This window comes from Mustela nivalis (genome assembly GCF_964662115.1).
Source record: "Mustela nivalis genome assembly, chromosome: 1".
In the NCBI taxonomy this organism is placed as follows: Eukaryota; Metazoa; Chordata; class Mammalia; order Carnivora; family Mustelidae; genus Mustela; species Mustela nivalis.
This window is the reverse complement of record NC_139020.1, coordinates 14,499,381-14,511,980: the sequence shown is the minus strand read 5'-3', so window position 1 is coordinate 14,511,980 and position 12,600 is coordinate 14,499,381. Positions and strand designations below refer to the sequence as shown.

The 12,600-nt window shown below is 39.4% G+C and overlaps 1 protein-coding gene across 6 annotated transcripts in view; it reads right to left on the bottom strand.

The window, feature by feature from the left end:
* Nucleotides 1-12,600, bottom strand: part of GRIK1 (glutamate ionotropic receptor kainate type subunit 1) — a 382,552-nt gene that overhangs the window by 139,755 nt on the left and 230,197 nt on the right. For all 6 annotated transcript variants that reach the window (XM_082702776.1, XM_082702772.1, XM_082702774.1 and 3 more), the window contains exon 2: nt 455-622. In XM_082702776.1, the coding sequence (XP_082558902.1) occupies nt 455-622 (168 nt within the window). The remainder of the gene's footprint in view (nt 1-454; nt 623-12,600) is intronic.

The window sequence follows — 12,600 nt, the reverse complement described above, 5'->3', positions numbered from 1 at the left end:
AAAGTTGAGAAGAATGCTAGGTAAACCTAGTAGTTTATAACCTGTTAAAATTTAGGATGTGAATTATGTGTGCTGTGGGCTTTTCCACATGTTCGGTGGATATGACCTTCTACCAAGTTTTATTTGACTGCACTGTACAATTTCATGGTGGTATCTCAGGCTCAGGAAGGAAAAACAGATCAAGCTTGACATTTTCTGTTCACAGCTGAACCAGTTAATCATAGAGTAGAGGGCACTGAAGGGTGAGCTAATCAGAATGGCCCAGAAAGCATAGCTAGGCCAACATCCATTAGGATAGTTCAGATTGCACTGGACAGTGACATCGAGGACCGAGATTTCCTACAACCCATTTACACAAAGACGTCCACTATGAAAAAGGGCAGGTAGCAGAAAAGGTGACTTGTAGAGCAGACACATCACCCAAAGAAGCTTTTAAGAATGTGAAAATAGTTACCTCTCCGCGAGGCTTCAAAACTATCAAAAAGGTTAATTCTCTGGATGTCATAGGTTAATGTGGTGTTAGGCATCAGGGTTCGATTTCTGTTGATGCTGGTGACTGCGAACTTGAATGCTAATTCTTCAACATTAACAGGTTCGTTTTCCACAGTTTCAAAAATCCCTCCTGTGGAAGCAAAAGAGATGCATGAGAAGCATTAGTCACATCATTCCTGTGTAGTTTTTAAAAGAAGCATATCAGTGATTCACACAGAAGCCCCCCGGCCCCCCACCCCGCCACACCAAGTAAACCTAGTGATGGTCAGAACAGATTCTAAATCCACTGTCAAAATTTGTCGGCACATGTCTCCTGCCCATAAACAGGTCTTCATACGTATGTCTAACGTTTCAAATCCAAAGCTGGACTGTTTGTCACCTCTCGGATGGCCAATGTATCCAAATATTTAGTACCACGTCCAGTATAACAGACAATGTGGTGGAGGGTCATTTTCTACAGTTGGGACATGAATCAAGCTCTGGTTGACTGAAACATAAATTCGAGCTGTATCTGGCAGGACAATCCTTCCTCAGAATGAAGCTCTTTCGATTCAAAAGCAGACCTTTTTGACTCTAGAAAAATCAGTCAGAGAGCTGAGTGGGGTCAAAATGAGACATACATACACCTAAATTTTTCAAAATAAAAAACATTTCTCCTTTTTCTCTGGCTCAGATTTCTGGGGTCATATTCCAGTCCCTCCCAAAGTACACAGGCAGATACAAAGAACTTTTGTTCATTTTGTTTTGAGAAACTGTTGTGGTCTCGCCTCAAAGCAATCCTGCATCCTGTCTCCAAAGACGCGTTGCTCCCCTAAGAGAGAACATGCACTAAAACTTTGATACCTCAAACTGGGGCATCTCCAAAGGAGCAGCAGTACAAAACACCAGTGCTTAAAGCCTCATTGGAGAATTCAGCTCTGACTTTGCTTGCCATGGTGATGTTAATAGAGGTAATTGGAGTATCATTAACTGTGCATTCTTAATGTTCTTAAAAAGAGTTGTCCCAGGATTATCAATAGATACAGGACACACAATAGAGGCTCTCTTAACTGACCTGCACTTATCTTATTCCTTGATTGACCAACACTCCTCATCTCCCCTGAATAAAACATTAACTGGAACCGGTGAAATGCTGAATTCTTGTAACTAGCCCTCATCCTTGAGGGACTCCTTACCAAAGGTCAGATGTAGGTTTTTTTCCAAACTCGGCTATGCCAAATTGATTTGCAAGTGCTTCAAGTTCTCTCTATGCTCAAAAAACAAAAAAACAAACAAAAACAAAAACAAAAACAAAAAACCTAAAACTGAAAATTCCAAATATAGGTCACAGGCACCTGTATGATTTATGTGTATTCTTAGGAAAAGAACTCTAATTAGCAAACTATAAATCAAAGAAAGAACTTTGATCCTATTTTGAAAGACTAGTAAACAAATATACATCTATAATTTTTATTAATTATAAAATTAATTATTATTATTTTGCAATTTCCTGCTCAACTGACTTTCTCTGTTGAATAATCAGTTACAATGTCAGGTTGCAAAAGCTGAGAAGATTTGTAAGGAACTACTTTGGCTTCTTTTGGAAGTGTCTCTGGCTTTTGGGCTGATGATATTCATGCAGAAATCATTTCCCTGTTCTCTGAGAGACCAGAGTTGAACATTGTGTGACTATGGTATGAGGCCATGCTAACCTTTATCTACAGATTCCTACTAGACACTCATTCTGAAATCCATGTTAGGAAAAATTTTGCTCTTCGGTGACTTTGTTTTCTTGTTTGATTTTTTCTCAGTGGTAAGCAAAGTCCTTTGGGAGGTACTCTCGGTTTTTCTGAGGACTTTTAAGTGTGTGCTCCACAGTGAGGTGGTAAGCTCAGATAAAAGACGAAGGAGACACATCAAGCTGATCCACAATTAGAATAGCCCAGACTTAAGTTCAGAAAGTCCTTGGTGTTAGGCCCTTCACAATAAAGATTACCATTTAAAAAAAATCTGTTTATCTTCTCAAGCACAAGGTGAGAACCCTTAGGAAGAGAATGTATCTTGTTCAGAATCACCATCTTTCTGGAGATCAAAGTCTCTTATGATGCTCAGCCTGTAGCTCTGTAGGAGTCAATCAGTCCTGGCTCAAATGTAAGCACCAATCATCCGCATAAGCAGACGGTAGGAAGAAATACACCCCAGAATGGGAATCAGAAGTTCTGAAATTTGGACCTGGGTCCACCTAGTTCCTCTTCAAGAAGGAATTTTAAATATTTGGAAGAATGTTACTATGAAATAGTTCTTCGGTGATATTTCATTTAAGCCCTATTACATTCCATATAGGAGGTAGTATTTCTTTTTTTATGCATGAAGAAGTGAACTGAGACACACATGCGTTGCCTACCTTATTCAAAGTCCCCAAGCCTTGTTTGTGACAAATTGAGGTGTTTGACCCTCCAATCTATACACAGATTTTTAAATACATGTTATATTATGTTATATATCATTATTTAATAAATACATTAAATATAACACAATGTTTATTATAGGGTATTAGGTCTCATGATTATCATATAGAGAACTATATATAATTGATTTATATATATGTATTTTCACTTTATCAAATTATTTCTGATATCTTTCATCTCTAAGTGTGGGTATATAATGCTTGCTTGCTTATTTTAGAGGATTTCTCTGCAAAGGAAATGTTCTAATGCATGGATGGTGCCCTGAAACCTCAGTCATCTCCCAGAATTAAGTTAGTATTAGTACACATGGATAAAGAGGAATTAACAGTTGTTATAGAACTGCCTGCTTACCTCAAAATTACTCTTTGGTACATAGTTATTTTTTACATAAAGCTGAATGTTCCTGAGTTTAAGAGAATGAGAAGTGTTTTTATTATATGTATGTGTTTTATTATGTGTATGTCGTGTGTAGGTGAACTCTGTTTTGTCATGTTGGGGCAATTTTCTTTCTTTCTGGCATCCAACAAGCATTATAAATGTTGTCATTAGCTCAACGTCCCACCACACTCTCCTTTTTCCCTCAGGAAGGCTTGCTGCTGAATACCAAAGACCTGCAGTGAAGTGAGGCATGCAGAGAACGGAGGAAGTTCCAGGGACGTGAAATCTGATAGAGACAGGACAGTTATTGATGGGAGCCATTCCAGTCCCTCCTAAGGAAGCAGGCTTATAAGCGTTAGTCACTTCCTCTCTCCTCCTCCTCATAACTTCAGATTAGACAACACTGAATTGCAGAGTCTTTCATAGGAGTAGAGAGACACGTGCATGATTTTTATTTAACTTGTGGGTGTGGGCTTGTCAATTAGACATTTCTTTTTTTTCTTTTTCCTTTTTTTTTTTTTTTAATGTTATGTTAGTCACCATACAGTACATCATTAGTTTTAGATGTAGTGTTCCATGATTCATTGTCAATGAGGCATCAAGTCTTTGGGTTTCCATGTAGTCAACTTCTGGACTCAGTCATTTTTACATGTGGGTCCCATGGTTTCAAAAGAAGGAATTCCTATCTGGTTCCTTCTTTTGTTCCTCTTTCTTGTCTGATGTTCCCCTCCCTTTGCCCTGTCCCCCTTTCCCTTTTTTGCTAAGGTCAATGAATCTCTCTCTTTCACCTCCCATGTAAAAGAATAGGAGAGAAGACAGCTGTTTACAAGCTGGGAAGAAGGCCTTCACCAGACACCAGCTGTGCTAATGCCTTGACTTAGACTTTCCAGCCTCCAGAACTGTGAAAAATAAGTGTCTGCTGTTTAAGTGTCTATTTAACACCAGGTCTGTGAGATTGTTACAGCAGCCAGAGCTAAGATATTCTTCTCCTCCTCCTGCTCCTTTTTCTCCTCCTCCTGCTTCTTCCCCCATAGGCTTTGAAATTTAAAATGGACAATTTTAATGGAAATCATATCTATGTATGTAAAATTCTCTTCCAACAGGATTCTAAATTTATCGTAGAGTGGTTTAAGGTAAGCGGAGAAAAAACTCACTTGAAATCTCAATACAGAATTAGATAGCAGAGTTCCATCACCACAGGTGTGTTTCTCTCTTTGTTGGGTAGATCCTGTACCAACAAGGTCAGGCTAAGACAGGCAGTTTTGTTTTGTGATCATGTAGAAATAGATGGAAACAAGAGATGGCTACCTCCTGCACAAATAACAGGTTGCCTTTAATAAGGGATAGTGGTAGGCACAGAGAGTGCAAGTGAGAACTGGTGATTTTGTGTCACATAATTCCTTCGAGACTTCCAGGAGAATTTGGTCAGAATCACAAACCCACCTACTGTTGGGTCAAAAACATGATCAATATAGGTAAAAGGGAGTCAGGGCTTAGACAGAAGCAAAGTTAAGGCTAAGACTGACTGTTGGGCTATTTGAAAAGATACCTAAGGTAAACCCAAAGTAATGGATTCCAAACATTTCCTTGACCCCATTCCATCTGTACACAATCATAATGTCAAGGGATGTAGTTCAGAAGTCATCTGCATTTGAAAAGGACCCAGCTTGGCTCTAGGTCCCATTGATTGATTGATTGATTGATTAACTGAGTTTTTTCAGGTTCCAAGGGTATTTTATAACCTGCTTCCTCATGTGCTTTCATGTCATCACGTTCATCCAAAGACATTTTAACTCCGTTCACTTAGCATTTATTCGGTATGACTCTGGAGTATACATATGTTTTTCCTGACAAAATTTGTGTTTAACCCTGACAAAAGAGAACTGGGAAGTCACTAGCTTTCTGTAAAGTGGGGAGGTATCCCCATCAAACTCAGTGTGACTATAACCTGGTAGAAATTGAGGCCCTTGTTTCAGGCACATAATGAAAAGAAAAGCAGTTCTGCTCTTGCCTACTATGTCCACCCCTGCTCCCTCTAGGTACAGCTTGTGCTGTATGATGAATGGGAAGCATGAGATTTGCCCCCTTCTCCGAAAAGGAATTTAAGAAAAACAAAGGTCCGGTGTACCAGGGAATCCATAATAAGACAGAAAAAAAAAAAAAAAAACCATGAAAATAGAACATTGACTCTCATTTCTGTAAAAGGAACACACTGTCCTGACTTGACTTACCTTGTAATGGTGACTGTATTCTAATAATACATTTACAATAATACCATTCAGAAATGTAATAGCCTTATATCCTTACATATATTTAGGTTAATTTCTTTTTTCTACTTCAAGTGATTGTGTGTGTCATGTCTATGACTCTACTGAGAACTCCTATTATCATTTACTAATTCATTCACTCATTTAACTATTTATCTATAAAATGCCAGCCTCCTACAAGCCAGACACTCTACCTGGTGCTGGGGATACAACAGTAAACAAAATAGACAGAAATTTGACTTTTAGAGTTTATATGGTAGAAGGGGGGCTGATCAAGGAAGAAGGGCGTTGACATGTTAGGGTTGGAGGCCAGGAAGGATCTCATGGAGAACATAACTTTGAAGTAAGCACCTGCAGACAATGAGGAAACTGTCCTGAAGATACAGATAGACGAGCATCCCAGTCAGAGGGAACCCGGTATTCTAAGGTGTGAACGGACGGTGTTAATTTTGAGAAGCTATGAGAATGAGGGTGGGTGAGTCTGGCTTGGGCTGGTGGAAGATGAGCTTAGGGCAGTTATAGGGGTGGATTAGAGATATCACAGAGGGCCTTATAGGCCATAGTAAGACCCTGGATTTTTTCCTGAGTGAGATAGGAAGTCACTGGAGGGTTTTGAGTGGAGTAGAGACATATTTCAAGAGGATCACCCTATGTGACACTGTAATCTATAATAAAAAATATTTATTGGTCTCCATTCTCTCTTTTGATGCAGAGATCTTAAAGCCCTTAGAATTTCCTAAGTGACAAGAGCAACAAAGTTGTCTTTTGTCATGTTGATGAGGTGATTTGGGATTCCCACCTAAGGTGCTGGTTGCCCAGATCAGAGAACCATATGATTAGAGGGTTGGGAATTCCCAGTTGCATCCTCTGACCTCCAAGATGGGGAGAGAGGCTAGAGGTAAAACCAATAGCCAATGGCCAATGGGTACACCGATCATGCTTATGTAATGAAGCATCTATAAATGACCAGAAGGATGGGGTTCGGAGAGCTTCCAAGTTGGTGAAAACATCCACATACCAGGAGGGTGACATATCCCAGCTCCATGAGACCAGAAGCTCCTGTGTTTGGTACCATTTTTAAGACTCACCCTACATATCTCTTCATCTGGTTGTTCATCTGTATTCTTTAATAAACTGACAAATATAAGTGTTTCCCTGAGTTCTGTGAGCTGCGCTAGCAAATTATCAAATCCAAAGAAGAGGAAGTCATAGAAACCTTTGACTTGCAACTGAATTAGGCAGCAGTTGTGGGTAACCTGGGGACCCACTAGCAATTGGTATCTAAAGGGGCAGAACAGTTTCATGGGACTGAGTCCTTATCCTGTGACGTCATTAATACTGTCTCCAATTAGGCAGTTTCAGAATTGAGATAAATTGTAGGATACGTGGCTGATATCAAAGAGAATTGCTTGGTATGGGAAAACTCCTACCCATTTGGTGACCAGAAATGTCCACACCAGAAATATTGTGAGTTGGTAGTCATGTGAGAACAAAGGAGACACACATGGCACTGGGTTCTTAAATCTCACCCAATTTCTATATTACAAATGGCCTGAAGTGAGGAGAGAAGCAAGAGAAAAAGCGGAGATCTGTTACCAAAGCCACTATAAATATCAGATGACTATGACCAGAGGCACTGTGATGACTGACATAACTGATGATGAAGGTTTGGTGTAGATTAGCAGTGTGGAGGTATGGCAAAAACTGGCCAAATTCTAAATAAAAATTGAAGGTCGATCTGGCAGGACTTGCGGTTCAACTGTAAGCACGAAGAAGAGAATCAAGAATGACATCAGGCTTTTAGTCTGAAATTTCTGAAGAAAAAGAGTGGGTTCTTGATTTAGAGCATAAGTACTGTGTGCTGTTCATTACAACTCTGAATGTAGATGTCAACTAGGAGGTCACCTGTACTGGCTTGGATTTTATGGGAGAGGTCTGGTCTAGAGCTAGAGATTTGGGAGTCATCACTAAAGGTTATGGCTAGGTGGTATTTAAAGCCCTAAGCCTGGGTTGACATCACCCAGGAAAGACTAGATGGGGAACAGAGATGGGAATGATAGAGTCAGACACCAAGGAATGTCTGGACCCACCAGGGGCTTGAGGAGTTTAGTCTTCCCTGGTGCCCTCAAAGGAAGTAGGACCTTGTTAAAAACTTGATTTTGGACTTCTGGGCTCCAGAGATGTGAAAGAATAGGAATCTATTGTTTTTAAGCCACACACTGTTTTGCCATTTGTTACTGCAGGAAAAATACAATATCACAACTGTCTTAAGAAAATTTCAGTAGTGGATGCTCTTAATTGCCGTAATTCTCCTTTGTAAAATCTTACTTTATTTAATATTTCAATTAACAACCTTTAGCTCTCTGCCTTGATTTGGCAAATAAAGCAAGTAACTCTATTACACAACACACTGGATTTCTTTGTTAATTACATTTTCCTGTCTTAGTCTTTATATGACAGGGTCAAGCTTTGTTATTACACATATTCTAATAAACCTCTCTTCCTCCCTTAACTAGCTGTTCTGTACTCATTGTGACAAACTGCGAAGTCATCCAGGAAAGAAGGGTAAAACTATTAGCTGGCAATCAAGAAATGGAAAGCTCAATAGTGTTGACTCCTGTTTTGCATTCCTGGGGAATAATAACCTTTCCAGAAGCTATCAACAGAAAACAAGATGGCAATTTGATCTATTCCTTTGCTGATGGCTGCTCCTTAAATATACAGTATTATATTGCCTCTCTTTATTGCCACATCCATAATTCTAGTTTATTACATCATAAGCAATTTACTATAAGCCTATATTTACTGCACCTTTAATTTCAAGGCTACACATTTATATTCTAAGATTCCCTTAGATAAAACTCTCCTTCCCATTCAGCTCACCTCTTCTTGTTTTACTTTTGGAGACTGATATAATCTTGGTAAAGATTTCATGCTACATGAACTTGGATGGGAAGTAGGTGTTCTTTGACCTAATGGAGAATGAATGAACAAGGAGTAGCTGAATTTTTACCTTTCATATAGTCTTGATTAAGGACAAAGCTGTAGCCTCAGTGGTCTAGCTGTTGCCCCAAACTTCTAAAAGTGTCTTCAGATATTGGCATTCTTTGAAGAGAGGGAATGGGGTTTGATGTCACCTCTGATACAAGAACCACATCCAAATTCTCTGTGATGTTTCAGAGAGCTGCATGAATTCAGTAGGAATGACAGTATGTTTTAGAGTAAGGAATTCCTGAGACACTTCAGATGGTAACAGTTATGGGAAAGGCCAGTTAAGGGAAGGGCTATGGGTGACGGGCTGCCAGTAATTTCTTTTAATAAATTTGAGTTGCACATTAAAAAAGGAAAAAATATATATATCCAAATCCAAAGGTAATCTATTCTCGTGATATTCAATATTCAATTTAATTCAATTCATCAAATGTTATTTGCCATCTATTGATATCTATGATTACGGGGGCAGCAGTGGAGGACACAAAGATGCGAGCACCTGGTTCATGCCATCAGCAGAGCTTCCCGTAGAGTGGTGAGAGATTACAGAAAAGGAATCTATTCCTAAAAGAAGTCTGTTATCTCATACAGAACAAGAAGCCCACTCTTTGTCCCCTCCAGTGTGAAGTCTTTTCTGTTTCTTCCAGCGAGAGGTGAACTCTTCCCTCTCTTTTGATAACATATAATCCAGTGCATATTTGGGGAATTCATTTTGGTGTAAAAACACAAGCTGGGAGTCTAACCATCCTTTGAGGGTAGGGATGATGTTTATGGATCCTTGCCTTCTGCTGGGACTAAATGTCTTGATTTGGGCAGAGTCCATTGTCCCCGAACAATGACTATTCAATTGAGTTGAGTCTCTTCTTTCTGCCTTAACACCTCATCTAATGAAGTAATATGTTGTCATACTTAGTATCGTATGTTGGCATACTTGGAATAGTAGTATGCCATGTCAGAGAGGCTTATGAGAGTGCTGGAGAGAGGGAGGGTGGTTGTTGAGGTACATAGAGACTGACTGATTTCCTCTTTCAGCCTTTTCAGCAGTGATTGCTTCCTTTCTCCTGACAATCGTGGTGCATGATCCCCAAGCACTTTCCAAACTGACTCTTTCTTAAAGGCTCACTTTCCTCAGGCTGCCAGCACCTTAACACCTTAGAGGAATGGCTCATCTGCCTGAAGATTTCAGGCAGAAACCAGGAATATTGCTTAAAGGATTCATACTTTTCTGAAATTCTGTGATTGCTCTCACATCTGTTGAGAACAGTTAGATTTTAAGCTTGTAACACCTCATTTAAATGACACATATTCATAGGAAAAGGCTCAAATTTCATTTTCTACTCATTAAATGAATGGAATATGTCAAATTCACAACTTGTAGTTCTTGAAGTCATGTAATACACTTTATCACAACTGTCTAGTTTTCTTCCCCCGCCATTTCTGCTATTTCTCCTTGCTGAAAAGGAAATATTGCTGCTAAAGATGAGAGCTGTTGTCTGAAGGCAGAACAAATGGAAGTGAGTTCACAGCTCTGACAGAGTAGTATTTACCAATCTGTGTGTGCACAGAAGTTACCCATGAGATGCCACACACAAAAGGAAGTGCAGTGGTCAAGTACATTTAGGAAACATTGCTTAGGATCATTTCTTTTTGGAAATCTACACTGCACAATAACATATAAAAGTGTCTCAGAAAACCTACAATAAAGAAGCAATTTGACTCCAGGCAGGCCATGGTTTCTCATTCATTTGATGATAGGATGTTTTCCTTGTAACGAGCGTATGCAGTGGAATTTCTATCCTGAGAAACACACAGTGTGAAAGGTTTGACCCAGTGACCTGTTCTCTTTGGGACTGACAAAAATAATTGCAGTATTAAATATTGTTTTGGTGCTCATTTTAACGAAAAATTAGACACGGGGCTCTTAATCGGAAATTTAAACTCTCTGATTGTGACACTGCTTTTTGAAAAATTAGTATTAGATTTATAATGTCAATTTTTACTGCCTTTTTCCATTTTAAAAATAATCTAAGCAAAAAGGTGATCTGTATTTTATGAAAAAGTAATCTTTAATTTTTTTTTTATTTTTAAAGATTTATTTACTTATTCGAGAGAGAGAGAGAGAGAGGGCATGCACACACGTATGAGCAAGGAAGGGCAGATGGAGAGAAACTCAAGCAGATTCCCTGCTGAACACAGAGCCTGCCCCCAGGTTGGTCCCAGGACCCTGAGACCATGACCTGAACTGAAATCAAGAGGCAGATATTCAATCAACTGAGCCACCCAAGTGCCCCAGAAAAAGTCATCTTTTCTTTTTTTTAATATGCTATTTATTTATTTGAGAGAGTGAGAGAGAGAGAGAGAGAACGCACAAGAAGGAGGATCAGAGTACAGAGAGAGATGGAGAAGCAGGCTCCCTGATGAGCAGAGAGCCCCAGACGGGGCTTAATCCCAGACCCTGGGATCAAGACCTGAGCCCAAGGCAGATGCTTAACTGACTGAGCCACCCAGGTGCCCCTAATCAATCATCTCAAACATATGTTGTTGACAGAATGTAAGTCCTTGACGTTTAATGCAAATATTTATTTATTTTATTATTATTTTTTTTTTTAAAGATTTTTTCTTTATTTATCTGACAGAGATCACAAGTAGGCAGAGAGGCAGGCAGAGAGAGAGGAGGAAGCAGGCTCCCTGCAGAGCAGAGAGCCCGATGCGGGGCTCCATCCCAGGACCCTGGGATCATGACCTGAGCCGAAGGCAGAGGCTTAACCCACTGAGCCACCCAGGTGCCCCTATTATTATTTTTAATGTAAATTTTTTAAATGTAAAGTCCTTTGTTACATTGTTTCTCTTTCTTTTTATTCTCTATCAGTTTTTTTAACCTCTGCATATTTATTTGATACATTTATACAATTTTTTGTTACTGACTTAAAAATTGTACAAAATGGTGAACTAGGCAACAATAGTGTTTTAGAACACCGAAAAGAGTTAGAGTCTAATTTAAGCACTCACATGTTTACTATGATCCTCATCATTTAAAGAGTCTCAAACTGAGATTCTGTATTTACTACTGTTCAAGTATGCTAGTTCAGAAGGTATCTGAGTTGAGCATACCCTCCCAGATTTGCTCACAGTCACATTTTAAGGTCCAACACTATAAAATGAACAGTTTTCACTGACATAAATAACGAGTAAGCTCAATGGAACTTACTTCTCAGAGAAAATCTTTGTGAAACATTTAGGTCCCAGATAAAGAGAGATAAATTTGACTATTACGTGTGTCCAGAGAAGGTACAAGTTGATCAAAAATAAAGCACAGTTAAATGTTATGTCATAGAGGGATCTGTGTATTGAATGCCACCAATTGGAACTTTGGGAAGTGTGCACCACTTATTTTAAAAGTACTAAACTCTGGAAATTCACTTTGCTTCTCATTTACATATATGTCATTGACATATATATTTTAAATATTCTGTATCTGCGAACTCCCATAATGGATACCCCTCTCTGCTATGTGAGCAAACATTGTTTTCTGTTCTAAATAATTTTGTTTTAAGTGTAAGGGCCTACTTAGCCAGAGTGAGCCATTTTGTTGTTTATGCAGTAAACTTAGATTGAACCTGCCCCTTCCCCCCAAGAGGAAAGCGCTTAGAAACAGAACTGGTGAAATATGGCCAAATAGCCCCAATAACGGAGCACAGATACCAGGACATGTAAAGCTGGACAGAGATAACGGAGCCCAGATACAAGGACGTGTCCGGCCAGGTGGAAATGTCCAATCAGTGAAAGCACACGTATTACCTCCCTACCTGCCAAGGATAAGCCAAGCCAGGTGGAGACATCCAATCAGGAAAGCACCTCCCTAACCACCCAAAAATGTGGGCCCTGCCTTTTGGGTGCCAATTCTGACCAGAGTGATAGGCTAGTTCAAATGAATACTATAGGGTGAATTGTAATTCAATTGGCCACCTGTGTGTGTAGTCAGGCTCAACCACATGGCCTTTACTCTACAAAAGTTAGTCTGTGAG